Source organism: Gopherus flavomarginatus, chromosome 3 (assembly GCF_025201925.1).
Source record: "Gopherus flavomarginatus isolate rGopFla2 chromosome 3, rGopFla2.mat.asm, whole genome shotgun sequence".
Classification (NCBI taxonomy): domain Eukaryota; kingdom Metazoa; phylum Chordata; order Testudines; family Testudinidae; genus Gopherus; species Gopherus flavomarginatus.
The window spans coordinates 57,482,100-57,499,976 of record NC_066619.1 but is presented as its reverse complement, the minus strand read 5'-3'; the positions used below and the strand labels follow the sequence as shown (position 1 = coordinate 57,499,976).

The 17,877-nt window shown below is 39.1% G+C and overlaps 1 protein-coding gene across 22 annotated transcripts in view; it reads left to right on the top strand.

The window, feature by feature from the left end:
- The window catches only part of MEF2C (myocyte enhancer factor 2C), a 156,784-nt gene that overhangs the window by 117,250 nt on the left and 21,657 nt on the right, over positions 1–17,877 (top strand). For all 22 annotated transcript variants that reach the window (XM_050943907.1, XM_050943910.1, XM_050943897.1 and 19 more), the window contains 2 exons: positions 4,825–5,011; positions 6,249–6,296. In XM_050943907.1, the coding sequence (XP_050799864.1) occupies positions 4,825–5,011; positions 6,249–6,296 (235 nt within the window). The remainder of the gene's footprint in view (positions 1–4,824; positions 5,012–6,248; positions 6,297–17,877) is intronic.

The following is a 17,877-nucleotide window of genomic DNA, read 5'->3' as shown; positions in this document are numbered from 1 at the left end:
TCTTCCTGCATTATAGTCCCAGCTCAGCCATTGACTACTTCTTTGGCTGAACTTCTTTCTGCTGCAGTTTCCTAAACTGCATGTTGGATATAATATTACTTACCTACCTCCCGAAAATGTTGTGAGGTTCAATTTATTAGTTTTTGTGAAATGCCTTTGAGATGGTCTGAGGAAAGGTGCTATAGAATCGCAGGTGTTACCATGAATATATATATGGCAGGATTCTGACATGCCCTGATGTGGATGCTCAGGAGGAAGACCCTCAAGGAGTCTCACTCCTCCAGTGCACGCACTACACAAAGATCTGACGCAGTTGCAGTCCTACAAGTCCAAGGATGGCTCCCTCTATGCACACGAGGGACACCTCCTCTCCACAAATGATTCAATTCTCACCCTCCACACTGGTCGGCAGAGCAGCACCAGCATGCAGGAGATACATCCTCTGAAACAAAATAGCAGCAGACAGTCTTCCTTTGTGCAATGGGAAGTGCCATCCCTCCCAGTGAAAGCCAATGTCTAACAGGCCTGATGGAGTTCATAGCTAATCCATAACAGAGATTTGTAAATATGAGGCCAGATCTTCAGCTGATGTAAATCAGCATAGTTCCAGTGAGTTCAGTGGAGCTCCAGAAATTTCTATCAGCTGAGGAAGTGGCCTACAAAAGGCAAGCAGGAAGGTGGGAAAAGAAGCAAAACTAGGGGAGAATGGGTGGAAGGGGAGTGATTAAAAGTCAAACGTTTAATCATGGCTTAGAAAAATGTATGGTACAGGTTAGGCCTGCTCCTGGACTTGTAATTAAACAAAAATACTGCAGATGGAAAGAAACTTGGCTTTTCCTCTTAATGAAAAAGGCCAATAATATTTCCACAAAATATTTCGGGGATGAGTATTTATATGATTCTAAAACATCTGATGATAATTATATATTTATTTGTAGTTATTAGAAGAGTGCTGAAAGCATATGGGACAGAAATAGTCCACTAGAAAGCAGCTATGAATCTCTGTCTCTGAATGTGTGTAGTGGTAAGTCCTGGTTGAAACTGGCAAAAAAACATTAGCAAAATTTAGCACAAGAAATTGTGACCATAATTTCTAGCTCAATGTGTGATTTCACCCATTTGAAATTTCACATCAAATTAACCCACAATTTGATTATGGAAAGAAGGCCGGGCAAAGTAGAGCAATATGCAAAAAGTCACCGACACGTTTGCAATATATCATACGCACAGATGCACATCAGTTCAGGCTGAAATAATGATACCATGCAATGTTCACACCCTTGTTTCAACTCCAGAAGTGGTGTGGGGATCTGTAACAGGTCCGGCACAACCCAGCCAAGAAAATTTGTGACTGTAAACAGAAGTTTTAGGCAGCCAGAACCACAGAAACAAATTTGAAGCTGGTTGTTATTGGTTCTGCAGTGTAGTATTATACAGCCAGCATTGATGCCCAGGAGGACCCCACAGTTTACCCAACTCATTATTGATTTTTATGTCCCATATATTTTGACTGCAGAAGGAATAAAACAAAATTCCAGCATTAACATAGCCAAACTGCATATAAAAGCACCAAGTAAACAACCTAACCATAGCCAAACCACATGCAAAATGTGCTGTAAACTAGCCCTACAGTATCCAAACTACATAAAAGCATGCTAAGCCAGCCGCAACATGTACATGCAGTAATGAGGGATATGAATTCTGCAGCACATCTAAGAAAGCCTTTAGAGAATGACAAAAGAGGACCTAATAATTGCTTTGGCAATGCTCATATGTTTCAGTGATAATTAGTCTGTACAGTAGTATAGTAGCCATACTAATAGCAGCAGTCAGGATTGGGGACCCATTGTGCAGAACAGAGACAATCCCTGCCTTGAGGTGCTTGCATGGACACAAATGGACAAAGTGCAGGAGATGAGGATACAAGCAAATGAATCTGGTGAAGAATTGGCACAGTGTTGTTAGTCATATTTCTATCTGGGTGTTTCTTTTAATTGGGAGGAGAGATAGGGATTAAGGGGATAAGAAAGGGAAGAAGGGGAAGCGGAATGGACACTGCTCATTAGCTGTATAGCCATGATCAGCAGCCTGTGCTTTGTCTGCATCATGGCAAAGGTGAAGCACACAGGATCATTCTGCATACACAGTGGGCAAAATTCTGAATTGAGGGAGGGCACATGCAAGCCCATAAGCGTTGCTTGGCCCCTACAGAGCTGGAAAAGTGGGCAGATTGAGCCTGTAGGGGAATTGCCACATCTCCTAAACATGCTGCCAGGATAGGAGGCTCCTAGTCAACTCATTAGGAGTAGGCTGGAAGTATAGCTAATGGATCCCCCTTGACAGGGATTCAGTGGGCCAAAACATTTTGGAAAGACAGCAGCCATCAATGCGACACATAGGCTGAAATAGCTGTTGAAGAGAGGCTAATCTTGCAGCCTAATGGCTTGCCTCTGCTGTGGAGGATGGATTCCATTTTAGGGAGTTCCCCATGCAAATTGCTGTTATTTTGGCTTTGTGCCAGGAGGGATGAATTTCACACATTGTGTTTCTAAACATATCTACCTACTTATATACTGTTTTGAATTACCTACTATGTATGTGTTTCCAAGGAATCGGGCCTACAGTCATAACACACTCAAAAATGCTAATCTGTGTTGTGTGTGTTGAAAATTTTCTTTTGCAGAAAAATTTGACATGTAGGCAAAGTTTTGGTTATTAACATAACAATTCAGGTTAGGGTGCTGCACAGAGAAAGCACCTTGTCCCTAAAAGTGATGCAAAGCACTCTAATGTATTTATCTGTTATCGTTTTCAGTATATATTTATTTTATCTCTTTTTTATTTATGGAATACAAGCTATCTAATATAATTCAGGGGCCGGATACAGAATGTAGTACAACATACAGTTTTGCTTCTTGTCCACTAAACAAAAGGAGAAGGATATTCCTCAAAATAGTTCTCTCTTCCCCTCAGACTTAAACCACCTCACTGAACAAACTCTTCAGAAAATTGACCATTAGGGACAACAGACTTCAGCTCTGTTGTAGCAAAGGGCAAGTTAGTTCCAGAGTCAAGGGCTCTCCACTGAGAATGCTCTGCCAGCTGGCCTAGACTCTTAATCTGGGGTCAGTTAGCTGGAGTACCCCAGCTGCCCTCAGCTGTCATGGCAGCATGAGGGGAGAGAAAGAGTCTTTTTCAAGCCAGGACCCTAGCCACAAACAGTGTTAAAGAACAAAATTAACACCTTGAATTATATCTGGAGTCTGGAGGTACTCGTGTAACATGTCCTTTGCATCCTGCCCTGAACTGAAATCTTGCTGTGCACTATTATTCAGTGGTAAGTAAAATGATTCCTGTATATTTAGGGCTGAATTATACTTCCCCTGCGAGGTGAGACAAGGGCAAAGGGAGCGTAAGGCAGCCATAATTTGACTGCTGCTCTAGTACACAAAGCAGGGCATTTAGCTCGCACTGCCTGCAGAACTCAATAGCCAGCCCCAGAGGATGGTTTATGGGTGGGACATGGGTCAGACTATGTATCCCCTGTCCAGCACAACTGGATTGTTGCACCATGGACATCTTTCATCACAGTGCCTCTAGGTCCCAGGTCTGTCCTACCAGCCCCAAGCGTTCCCAGAACTTGAGTCAGACCCCCTCAAAATTCATGAGATTTAAAAAAAAACAACACGTTTGGGGTTCCGTTTAATTGCTTCCGGTTTTTGAACCTTTAAGGTGCACTCAGGTCACATTTTCAAGTTTTTCTCTGCAACCAAGAGGACTGAAAACTTGTTATTTTTTTAAGAAACAGAAGCTGGAATTCTCACATATTCACAGAATTCCAGAACCTTAGGGTTCAAGAAAACAAGCAAGACTCCGGAGAAAATCGTGAGAATTGGCAGCACTAGATTGTGCCTTTTAAATGTCTAAAAATCCTCTTGGCACAGCCACTCAGGCACTGCACCTTGTCTCCTTCTTCCATGCTGTTTAGAGTCATGAGAGGCATAATTTGGCCGAATTTGCTTCATTTAAAGGGATCCTTCAGGATGAAAATAACTGTATATATATATATATATATATATATATATATATATATATATATATATATATATATATATATATATATATATATATATATATATGGATGTTACTTTTAAATGAAGATAAAAGCATAATGAAAAGGCGCTACAAAAAAAGAACTGTCAGTTAAAGATCCTGGATATGTATATTTTACACTATGCTTTGATATGTCCTTGGGGAACACTTTGTTTCTTTAAAGCCCATTCCAGACTAAGGAAAAACTTTTTAAAAAGTAATTCAGTTGTTTGTGCCTTTAACATGATTCTGGTTGCTAAAGCAACGCATGCTGAAACTAAAGCTTTCTCCCTTGCATTGCATCCCTTCTCATTTTTCTCCATGCAATGAAGTCATCATAATCATGTACCTTTGATCTTACAGTCATCTGTGACACCAGATTAAGATATCACAAATGAACAATTATGACTTCACTGAATGGAACAGAAGGAAAATGAAGCCTAATGAAGAGGGGTTTTGTTTTAAACAAAGTGAAAAAAAAAAAAACCTTCCAATACTCACAAAGAAGATGTACAAGCTGCAGGAAAGGAATATTGAATCATGATTTGTAAAGCCATTTGTAAAAGCCTTTCTTAGTGCCTTAAATTCTTCTCTTGATTGTTAAGGTGGTTTTTTTTTAATGTTTTAACCACCAGTTACAAAATATTTGAACTAAATATAGAGTAACTGTACTTGAAGACTGTTGTGCTTCTGTACTATTCTTGTCTTTGTTTCCCTTTTTCGCTTGTACAGGCTGTTCCGCCACCCAACTTTGAGATGCCAGTTTCTATCCCAGTGTCCAACCACAACAGTTTGGTATACAGTAACCCAGTCAGCTCGCTGGGTAACCCCAACCTTTTGCCACTGGCCCACCCTTCTTTGCAGAGAAATAGCATGTCTCCTGGTGTGACACATCGGCCTCCAAGTGCAGGAAACACAGGTAGGCTCTGTTAAATCCCATTTCTTTCAATGTTCTTTATTATCAGAATACCAGTGCATCTTCTGTCACTTTAAACTATACTCAGAAAAGCAGGATTTTCTTTTACCAGTCATAACAGGTTGCCCAAAATTGCTGTGTTAAAAAATCAAAGAAAAAGCCTGAGAGGTTTCTAACCCAGATATATAAAATAAAATAAAGCCCTGAAAATAATGTCCTGGAAACATCTGAGTATTGTTTAAGAATGAAGGAAATCAATAAAGGATGAAAGGCAGACAATTTGCTCTTACATAAAAAGGCAGCTGATCTACTTGTGTCATGCAGAAAGCCACTGCACTGTTTTTCATAAGCTTGAAAAATTAAGTGTGATCAGGGCAACCTTATCTTCAAAAGTAAAATAGGCCTCTAATACTTAAACAGTAGTTAAGAGGCTAACTACAAGATTTGTGATTCTGTATGTATTCATAAGATCATTGATTGGTAAATGGTAGGCCAGCTCCAAGCTGAAGTGTATAAACAAAAGGTTGCTTTCCATGCTGGTGATGATTCAGGGTCACCTCTGAGCAGGATAAATGGGGATTAGGATCATTCACTCAGTCTGGCTGAAGCAACGTCAGCCTTAAGCATTCAGAGTTCAAAGAACCATACAAGGTCTCCAGCCCGAGGAAAAAATAAATAAATAAATCTGCAGAACGAATGTCTGCAAAAAGAACAAGAATATTATAATCAACAGTTACACAAATGTGTTACAATCATTCTTTAGCATTAATGTGTTCATAGAGCTACTTGCAATATGTCATTGCCTGGCACCAACCTGATGCAGAATTATCACCTTTGGTTTTTCTAATGTAATTAACAATGAAATAATTATTTTTTCAAATAATCAAGTATCATCAGACCAAGTCAGATTTTTTTAAAATAAAAGGATGCTGCTTAGACTATGTCAGCTTGAAAAAAATTCTGGAAAGTGTCAGCTTCTATAAAGTGTCAGCTACTCCACATATTTTTGTGTTTGCATGACATCATGACACAAATACCGTTAGCTGTAAAACCTTACAAAGGGCATTTTGCGGTTTTAAGATTATGGGCTTGATTCAACACCCGCTGAAGTCAATTAAAAGATGTTCAGTGGCATTGGAACGGTCATCTAGGGGAAAACATGTTAATATTGTTTAAAATGTTTGACCTTTGTGGTTTAGTTTAGCCATTATCCTTTTGACTATTTTATTTGCACCCCTAGGTGGTCTGATGGGTGGGGACCTCACAACCGGTGCAGGCACCAGTGCAGGTAAAGAGAAGAGCATTTTATGTTGCGTAATATTATTTTGTATTATGCACCACAACAGATCATTACCATGGGCTTGGTCTTAAAATAACTGTATGCTTAGAATAGGACTTTCAAAAGAGCTCAGCCCTGCCAAGTCAATGGGAATTCTACCATCAACTTCAATGGGAGCAAAATTAGGCCACCACTGAGAAAACCACACCCTTAATAGATTTCCATTTACAAAGTGTCCTCAAGCTTTTCCTTTTAACCAAAAGCCTTTCTGTAAAAATCCTTAGGCCCAATCACACAGCCCTTATTCTGCCAAATCTCCCTTTGAAGTCAAGGGGTGAAATTCCAATCCTATTGAAATCAATGGCAGTTTTGCCATTCACTTCAATGGGCCAGGGTTTTGCCCAGTGAGTATAAACTTGAGTAAAGACTGTAGGACTGGGTCTCTTATGAGGACCTAGATTCAAGAAAGCACTTAGGCACATGTTTCATTTTAATCATATGCTTAACTCGACCCCTATTCAGCAAAGCACTTCAGCATGTGCTAAGTTAAACACTTGCCATTTGTATTGATTTTGAGCTACAAAAATTGCAATGAAACAGCAGAAAATGAAACATTTACTTAATTGCTTTATAGAATCAAAGATTAACAGACAAGGAATTTTCAAAAGACTTTAGGAGATCCAGGCATAGAAAAATATTGGATTCAATTGATTTAAATTGGAGCTATGCCTGGTAAGGACTGCAATATCAAAGTGATGTTGCTTTTATGTTGTAGGAACTGCTCCTGGGCTCAGTAAATGCTGCAGTATACTACCAGGACAGCGATGCTGCATTATCATGTGTACCATACACCAGTGGTAGCAATACTTGGTGGTACATATTCTGAAGCTCTGCTTTCTTACACGATATCATTAGGGTACTTACCCAGGGTACTAGATATAATATTTTGCTTTTGCCCCCCGACTTCTCCCAACTTGCCTCAGACCACCCGTTTTTCTTTTTTTCTTTTTCATTTTGTTGCATACAAATATATCACAGATTTTGCATGCTGGATATGTTCTGAAATTGAAACAGCATAGCAGTGGACCAAGTAGGCATTTTCAACTGGCACTGTAGCTTGGAGAAGTCATTTTGTATTACCATATGACTACAGCATGCAGAACACATGAACATATGGCTCTTAGCCATTAGTCTCTCCTATTCTCACAAATCCCATGCTAGAAAATTACAATTTTCTTATTATCTGTTGGTATTTTGCATAAATGCAGCTAAAGAAGAGTCTTTTTGGTGATGTTTGATGGTTTCATATCATACTCTTTTTTGACCATGTACATAATTGAAGCTTCAGGCACCACAGCCATGAAACTCAGAGAGGAAGTTTGATTGCCCTATTAATGAGCTCCCTCTACTGACCTGTTAAGATATGTCATGGTAGCACCATCATTGGTTTGCCTGTTCTCTTCATTCTTACAAAGGTGCTGGGAAGCAGTAAGGAGGGCAGTGTTTCATTCTAAAAATGTTTGTGTCTACTAAAGTGATTGCTGTTCTACATGTATAGTTGGCTTTGTCATTCTTGGTGCCCATTAAAATCTATACACATTTTACTGTCTAAAGAAGACACACTCAACACACTAAGTATAGGGACCATGCTTTCTTAATGTGTATTTTTCTTTTAAGTTAGGTACAATAAAGAGGACAGAATGACCCTTTGAGAATATAGATTGCTCATTCTATTATTACACACTTGGCTTTCAAGCAGTGTATCTTTGGGCTGGTCAATTGATTTAATTCTGTGTAAGAGGGACATTACCAGAAATGCCTCATAAATATTTAATTATATGAATAGTCTTTGTTCTTTATCTGGCAATAAGAGCCAAAAACACCAGTACAGATATGTGTTCCTCATGTCTTAAATGCAAAACAGTAGGGGGGATTTGATATAGCGCCGAAGGACAATGAGAGGTCATATATGGTTGAATTGTCTGCCTCAGTAGCTTCATTCAACAATGCCACTATTTTGGAGAGCCTTCTCTCTCATAAGGTTACAGAAGAATAAACATAAAAAGTTCTCTTTGTTAACCATTTTTCAGACAAAACAGAGACCCCAGTGTTTTTCCCATTTGGCATCTTAGATGGGGGCACGATCATGTGGTTTAATTTCTTAGGATTCCTATTTCTTGCCAAATTAGAACTTTATGAATTTGCATTTTTTCTGCACCATCCAAAAATAGCATATATTCAAAATAATGCACTCCAAGAAGAAGAGCTAAGTTGTTCAAAAGTTTAATTTCAATCACTACAAAATGAAACTATTTTTGATTGGCAACAAAAAGGGCACAAGTGTCTGGCATGACTCTAACAAATTACATGATAACTAGAAAATGGGAAACGGAAAAAGCTATGTAAGTTAGTTACATCCATGTTTTGAAAACTATGTTATTTTGTTGGTTTGGATTGTTATGTGTAATAACCCTAAAATCATCCATAGTTTTATCTTGTGAGTCAACCCAAGACATAAACTTAAGAAGGCTGACTACGTTTTTATTATTCTGCACAATGTAATACCAATAGTGGTAGTTTTAAGCTAAAATGAAGATTACCATAGGTTTGTTAGAATAATTTTGTTCTTAGTCAAACTCTAGTGGGACAGTTTATGCAGGATGGGTGCAAGGATGTTTTGCGCCCTAGGCGAAACTTCCACCTTGCGCCCCCTGCTCCCCGAGCTTGTGGCAGCTCCCCACGCCACCCTTCGCCCTGAGGTGCCCCCCTACAGCAGCTCCTCCCCTCCACCCTGAGGTGCCCTCCCCCACGGCAGCTCCCCCCGCCCCAGTTCACCTCTGCTCCTCCTCCTCCCCGAGCATGCTGTCGCCACTCCAATTCTCCCGCCTCCCAGACTTGCGGCGCCAATCAGCTGTTTGGCGCCGCAAGCCTGGGAGGCAGGAGAAGCAGAGCAGGGCGGCATGCTCAGGGGAGAAAGCGGAGCAGAGGTCAGCTGGGGTGGGGAGCGGTTCCCTTGCGTGCCACCTCCCCCCCCCCGCTTACTTGCTGCAGGTGACCCTCCTCGCCCCAGCTCCCTCCGCCTAAATGCCAACGACGACCGGGGCGGCCGAAGATTCGGCCGCCACAGTCGCCGTGGAAGGACCCGAAATGCTGCCCCCCAAATGCTAGCGCCCTAGGTGACCACCTAGGTCACCTAATGGGTTGCACTGGCCCTGCGTTTATGTCATATCATGAGAGGTGGTGGAACCTTCATCCTTAGAGGTTTTTAAAGCCTGGCTTTAAATTAAAGTGAACTTCCTGTTTAGTATAGCTGCTAAATTATAAATATATCAGTGGCATTGGTGCTATTCTCTTAAACCAGAGATTTTTGAGTGAAAGAAAAGAATAAGAACCCTTGGGACCTAAACCAGTATGTTGTAAAACGCCTTTAGACTTACACCTTTCATAGTAACCGCTTAATCAAGTGACATGCCTACCTGTTTACATAGTAAAGTATGCAATGTTTTAATTTTTAGGGAGCACATTTACCCTTAAACATAAACCAGTTAAGTTGTGGGGAATTTGACAAGAAACTAATAATGAGACCGAAGTGTTTTTGTTGCTGTGCATTATCTGGAGCTATAATTTTGTGTAGTGGTTTAACGTTGTTGAAAGCCTGACAAGAGGATAAAGATTTCAAATAATTGTTGACTGCTCCTTAAAAACTTACTGCTACAATTGATTTTGGCCGCCTTTCTTTACCCATATGTTTTGAGTTCCTGGTTTTCACTACCTCTGAAGTTGGATTATATTTTGCATTTCACACCAGTATTGGGTCTTCATATAAGGAGCACATAGTTTTATGTTGTTTTTAATTTTTCCATTGAATATAACTAGAAAAATATTGTGGGACAAGTTCTGCTCTGTTACACAGGTGTGAATCTGGAATAAGTCCACAGATGCCAACAGAGTTATTTCATGTTTACACCACTGTAAATAATAATGAAATAGGAGCAGAATTTGACCCTGAACCTTTAAATCCAACCTGAGATTCTCCAAAATGGGTAAGGTTAGCAGTATTTTCAACAAAAATGCCATTTTAACTGTTTCTTTTCTTCTCTCTTTTTTTGTAATTTGTTTTTCTCATTACCGTTTCTCACTTTCTCCCTCTTAAAGCCAATATCAAAAGAAAAGGGATACACAATTCAAAAGTAACTAGCAATTTGTGGCATCAAAAACACTTTAATGGGGACTGATTTTCAAATAGTACTGAGCTCTCTTCTATAAATCCAGCCCCTTTATGGTCACTCAGGTTGGGCACCCAGAAATCGCTAGTCATTTCTGAAAAACTTATCCTGGTACTTTCGGAAAAACCAATCCCATATTAATCTATGAATCGGCAGGCAGTCAAGCAGGAAGTACTTAAGGGGGCATGTGGTAAAATCCCCTCTTCCAAAAATTAAGTACAGCATACCAGAGGCCATCTCAGTTTTTGCCAGATTGGGTCTTGGATCTCTCTCTCAGCCAGTATCATAACTCGCTAGTGCTACACTACTGATTTTACTTCACCTAGTCATGATTTTACTTCACTTAGTCCTACTGTGTACAAATGGATTATACATTCTATTACTATTTCATATCAAATAGAAATGTGTGTAGTAGTTATTTTTAATTTCTGAGTCCTCAGGCTGGAAGATTTCTGGACAACACCTTTTAAAAAAATACAACAAAAACAAAGATTTATTAAAAAAAAAAAAAGAAGAAGAAGCAGCAGCAATGTGCCCAAATAAGCCTGTGAGCAGGAGAAAAAAATATCAGGCTGGAATTTCTGAAGGCGCCTACCTCCCTTAGGTTCTGGTGAAAATCCAAACTGAAACAACCAACCTAATGTGAAAGGAAACAGATTAAAAGGATTACACATGAATTCTTATCCTTGCCCTACAGATGTGCTTTGGTGAATGTCAATGGGAAAATATTTCCTGGGCCATAAATGTGGAATATGTTAAATAAAGAAATGCATTAAAAATTATTATTATTAGCATAATTGTTTATACTGTAGTATATCTAGAAGCTCCCATCAGATAGGAACCTCTTTGGGGTACATGCTGTATAAATGTATTGTAAACAACAGTACTTGCCCCATAGAGTTTACAGTCTAAAAGAAAGAACATAAGAACTGCCATACTGGTTCATACCAATGGTCCATCTAGTCCAGTATCCTATCTCCAACAATGGCCAGTACCAGAGTTTCACGGAGACAATGTAGAGCAGGGCAATTTTGGAGAGAAACTTCTCTGTCTTCCTCTGGCAGAGGTTTAGGGTTGTCTCAAGCATAGGGTTCCATCCCTGACCATTTTGGCTAATAGCCATTGGTAGACTTGTCCTCCATGAACTAATCGAGTTATTTTTTTAACCCAGGTATACTTTTGGCCATCACAACATCCAAAGGCAATTAGTTCCACAGGTTGCTTGTGTGTTGTGAAAAAAAAAGTATTTCCTCATGTTTATATTAAATCCGTTGCCCATTAATTTCATTGGGTGACCCTTGGTTTTTTGTGTTGTGGGGAAAGATGAATACCTCTTCTCTATTCACTTTTTCCATTCCATTCCAATCACTATTTTATAGAGCTTTCTCATGTCCCTCCCCATTAATAGTCTCTTTTCTAAAATGAACAGCTCTAGCTTTTTTAATCCCTCCTTTCTGGAAGTCATTTCATACCTTTTGATCATCTTTGTTGCCTTTCTCTGAACCATTTCCAGTTCCTTTTTTAGATGGGGCAACCAGAACTGGACATAGTATTTCATGTGCGGGTGCATCATGGATTTATATAAAGGCATTATGGTATTTTTCTGTCTTGTTTTCTATCCCTTTCCGAATAGTTCCTAGCATTCTGTTAGCCTTTTTGACTGCTCCTTTGCATTGAGCTGAAGTTTTCAGAGCACTATCCACAATGACTCTAAGATCTCTTTTTCATGACTGGTAATTTAGAATCCATCTATCTATAGTTGGGATTATTTTTTTCAAAGTGCATTACTTTGCACTTATCAGTGTTGAATTTCATCTGCTATTTTGTTGCTCAGTCACCGAGTTTTGTAAGACCCCTTTGTAACTCTTAGTTTAGTCCAAAGCTGACTGCAATCTTGAAAAATTTTGTATCATCTGTAAACTTTGCCACTTCACTGTTCACTCCCTTTTCCAAATCATTAAGGAATATGTTCAGCAGAACAGGTCCCAGTACAGATCCATGGGGGCCTCACTGTTTACTTCTCTCCATTGTGAAAACTGGCCATTTATTATTTCTTATCTTTTAACTAGTTACTGATCCATGAGAGGACCTTCCCTTTTGTCCCATGACTACTACTTAGTTTGCTTAAGATCCTTTTGTGAGGGACCTTGTCAAAGACTTTTTGAAAATCTACCTACACTATATCAGCTGAATCACCCTTATCCACATGCTTGTTGACAGCCTCAAAAAATTCTAATTGATTGATGAGGCATGATTACAAAGCCATGTGGACTCTTCCCCAATAAATTGCGTATATCTGTTTCAAGTTTACAGTCGTTCCGTATACAGTCCATACACTTACCGAGATGCATGGTGGATCTTTGGTTAATCTCAAGACCTTTTTACGCCATAATTCATTAATTTTTCAATATTGCCAACTTAAAGCATTCAAGAATCATGAGATTGTCTTAAAAACCATGAGATTTTAAAATAAATAAAATAATTGTTAGGTTTTTTTATTTGCCTTCTGGGGCTTGAACTTTTATTTGTCACATTTTCAAGCTTTTCTCCTCAACCAGGAGAACAGGTTAGAAACTTCTTTTAAAAAATATTTTTAATGACAGCTGAGATTTTCCCATAATCATCTGACTCCAGGAGCTGGGGCTTTAAGAAAAACACCAAATAGTGAGAGACTCTTGATAAAATCATGACAGTTGGCAGCACTGGATCTTGCCTAGCAAATATAATATATAGTATACTGAAAAATTTGTTTCTCTCAATGATTGAAATTCACACCTTTGCAGAGGCATGGCAGAAGGCCTGTGTACCATTTAAGTCCCACTTGTGCTCTGGGTGACTGAAGTGGATGTCGACCTGGTGCTGAAGTGAACTGAACCCAGTCAAACCTTTGGAGAACAGATTTTCAAGAGTGAAAGCTGTGGTCCATACACAAAAAACAGAAACATATGCTAACAGTAATTGCACACAAAAATGTTAACTGATGTACAATCACGTAAACAGGTGCCTGAAAGCAACTCCATTTTTCTGTGTAGACCTCAGCCTGAATTTTGCAAAAATGTGGCCCTTTACTGGGTTTTGAACAGTTGTAGAAGTGTTAACAGAATGATCTCTGAGTTATTCTCTGTCTTATCTTGTCTCTAATTTATAGTGTCTCAATATTTGTATTTATAAAAAGATAGATTGAAAGGATAAATGACTGAGTCAATAATGAAAACACCCTCACATCTCTCCTAAAGAGAAAGCCCTAAGATCACAAGTAGTGAACAATTAAGTGATTCATACAAGCTGCAGTTCTCTATAGGTAGGATTTTAATGACAAGCATGATCAATTTCATTTTTATTTTTATGACAAGCAATTAAAAATATTCCTTTAGAAAATCCATGCTCAAACAGTAACATGGAGTTATTGAGTAAAATCCTGAAGTCAATGGGAGTTTTGCAATTCATTTAGTGAGGCTAGGATTTTATCCTTATATTTTGGTTACATATCTTCTTAGGAGGTATCATGCTGTCTTTTTCCACTGTGCAATCTGTATCTTGGTTCAGAGAAAGAGAGAATATAAGGAAGTGTTGCAAATCAGCAAACATCTGGATTTCATGCTTACCCTTGAGTACTGAAAGAGATAGTTGATGCCTCCTAGATCTTGGAATGCAGCTATGGGTTTGCTCCAGGAAGAAAAGCAAGAAATGCATTTAACCCCTTGGACCTGGGAGTACAGATTTTGCAGGAAAGCAGCACTCAGAAGCTCCTGGCAATATTGAGTTAATGTGCCTCTTGCCCATTAACTTTCAGCATGATTCCCCAGTTAAAGTATTCAAGCCGTAAACTCCAGTTATTGTCCACATTTTTTGCCAACTGATTTGTCCCCTGATAATAGCAGGAACTGTTACTCAAAGTATCAGAGCAAAATAAGAGGAGATAGGGCAGGGTCAGTAACTCTGTTTTTGTCTTGTATTTACAACTGCTTGCACAGAACTGATCTTAAAATCTTTCTTTTATCTTTATATAATATATGCAAACTTACCTCACGTGCTGCCCTTTTCTGAGAAGATTTAATTTAATAACATAGAAAGGATGGAGATTTAGGTATATGTGATTTGTGTTCCAAATATGCAGTCACCAGTTTTTCTGAGCATGAATTTGAAACCATGTGTTCTTTTCTGCAGCAGTTATGTATGTACGAAGAAATATGTAATTTAGCAAATATACCACTTATCACTGTTTATGAAAAAGAAATAGTAACCAATATTTCTAAAATTTCCTTGGGGGAAGCTAAAAATTAAGGTGTTTTTTTAATTATTATATAGTCATTTATATTTGGAGTTAATTATTATCTTGAAATATTTTCTCTAAAATATATAGTGATATTTTCCCCAAAAGGTCATTGATTTAAAACAGCTGAAGAAGTAAATGAATTGCCCTATGTTTTAAAAAGGTTTTCAAGGAGTAAAGTGGGGATAAATACCAAGATATTGTCTCCAGATTCAAAACATTTTCCCCTTAGTATCTTCAAAAAGGGTTATATTTTCCAATAATGTGTTTTCCCCTATTATATAAGCTTCTTTGCTCTCTCTCATGATTCAATACTCAAGGGCAGTTCATACAAAAAGAAAATGTAGTTTATTTGCATACAAAGGGCTAAATTGAGGCTGTCCATCTGTGAATGCCCAAGATGGGGGGATGAACTAATCACATGCTTTAAAGTATGCATGTGCTTAATTGATTCCCTGGGACTAGGCATTAATTTCCAGTGGGCATTTTGCAGTCCAAATCCATGAAAATCTGAGTCCTAAAACCAAATTTTGAAGAGAGCTGTGGGCCAGATTTTCAAGTGCTCAGCAACCACAATTGGGGCCAGCTTTTCAAAAGAGCTTATCTCTCTTTTAAGCACTTAGATAAGGGACAGATTTTCAGAAGAGCTAAGCACCCAGCAGCTCCCTGTCGCTACATGTATACTGTGAAGAAAAAAACATGGCAGCAAGTCTCAGAGACTGGGTCAACTGTCTTGGGTTCATGGGGCTTGGGCTGTGGGGCTAAAACGAGCAATGTGGAAGTTCTTACTCATGCTGGAGCCTGAGTTCTGAGACCCACTCCCTTCCTTGGTTTCAGAGCCCAGGCTCCAGCCTGAACAAGAACATCTACATTGCTATGTTTAGCCCCAGCAGCCTGAGCCCAAGTTTAAATTGACCTGGGCTGTGAGATTTGCTGCCTCGGGTCTTTTTTTGCAGTGTAGACATACCCAATGCGACACTGAAGGCCCAATTTTCAGAAGAGCTGGCATGCTGGCTGAATGGGAGCTGAACTTTTCTGAAAATCCAGCCCTGATTTTGCGTTCTGAGCTTCTTTCAAGTTCTGGCCTCTAGTGTACAAGAATTAGATGTTTCTAGCGCTGACTGTGGCACTAAACTCCACACTATGTCTGACCCTCACTTTATCTCTCAAAACCCAAAGGCATACTGGCTATCTCAGTCAGGGCCAGTCACCTCACCATGACCATCTGACCCCTGCTACCCAACAAGAGCTTTGTCTTTAAACACTTGAAGAGCCCGTAGTGTAAAGCTTCAGGTCTCTTATTCCCTGAACTGTCCAAGACTTTTTAAGCTCAAAAGTACTATAAATTAGTGCAAATATGAAGATCAGCATGTAATAGTCTTAAGTGGTTTTGCTTGTTAATTAAAATGGAGTTGCTGAGTTGATCAGTGAAATTCCAGGACAAATAAGATAATGTGATATATAAACCAGAAAACAAAACAATTTTGTGGAAGTGGAAACATGTAAGTCAATACAATTAGAGACAACAAAATAGGAAAGATAATGTTTTCCTGTGTTCAAGGAATATATTCCTAAATTCCCTAAATCAGATGGTAAGGAGTTACCAAACAATGCAAATCGTATGGACAGTCATTATGAGAACTGATAATAATATTGACAATAGCAGCTGTGTTGGGGGGTGGAATCTGCACAAGGGTTTTGATTGTGTGTTGTTCCATTTCTGCATTTAGCTGGGTGGAGAGGACAAAATTGGATTGAAATATCTAGTGTGCTCCCAGTATTTTTATTATTTATTATTTGTGTTGCTCTGTCATAGACTAGGGCCATATTTTGCTCCATGCTGTACAAACAGAACAAAAAGATGGTCCCTGCCTCATGGGGCTTACAAACTATGTATTAGACAAGAGACAATAGATGGATACAGATAGACAGAAGAGTGCAAGTACAAGGTCATTCAGACCTTGGTGTAACCTTGGCTGCAAAGTTCCCCAAAGGTCTGCCCACCCACCTAGAATAGCCAAAAGCATGCTTCTCTCTCATCCCCTTACACGCCCCTATTCCAGGGGCTGGAAGAGGGCTGACATACAATTTTCTCCTCATGGAAATCATCTTATTCCCTGAGGAGCAGATCCTCCCCACTCACTTTCCTATTTCCAAGCCATCGTAGGTCTTATCAATATTGTGTGTTACTGGGCTGGTTTGTCAAATGCATTCACACATTTCTTGTTAGTTATGTTTTAAAATTATACTTTATTTTCATTGGGACATCATTGGTAGGTTCTTTGTCTATCCAAAGATTTGATCATAGCCCTGCAGCGGCAGCAATGGAAAACTGCACAGCCCCAGGGGAGCTCCACTAAGCATTTGCCCTTTAGAGTGTAGGAAGGAGTAATTGCACCTTCTCATTTTGCACACTCTCAGCCATAGCCTGTTGCTAAATTGTTTCCACCGCTCTCATCATCATCGTATCTGCACAGCCCCTAAATCCTTACCTCTTCCTTATACAGCAGAACTGCACTGTGGCTAGGACCCTATATTCCTATTGAGGAAAAGGCAACAATTTCTCATTAATGATCTTTAAGCTACTTCACCAGGATATAATGTAATATCACATCACATAGGCCTTTTTATCTCTAAATTTACATAGTCACTTTTTAAGGAATGATTATTTTTTAAAAATCTTTAAAAGACAGAATTGTTGAGCTATTTTTCTCTACTTTCCTAAAAATATTTATTTAGCTCCATACCCTTCTCGACTTCAGGACAAAAGCAGCTGATATTTCATGATATGCCTTAGAATACTTTTCATCCAAAGTCAGTAGATTTTATACACCACATCTATCTTGGTCTGCTCCTTGTAATTCAGTAGAGAAGGTCCATTAGTGTAATAGTGTGGGAATGGGCAGATACTTTAATGTAAAGATTTTCTTCCTGTCAGATAACATATTTCCACTTCTGTTTTCTTCTATTGCTTGCAGTTAGCCAAGGTAATTTGCTGTGAAATGATTAGCATATGCAACATGTGAGTAAAAACCTTCAGTCATTAGCTCCTTCCAAAATTATGTTGTAGGTGAGCATGATTTCCTGAGCT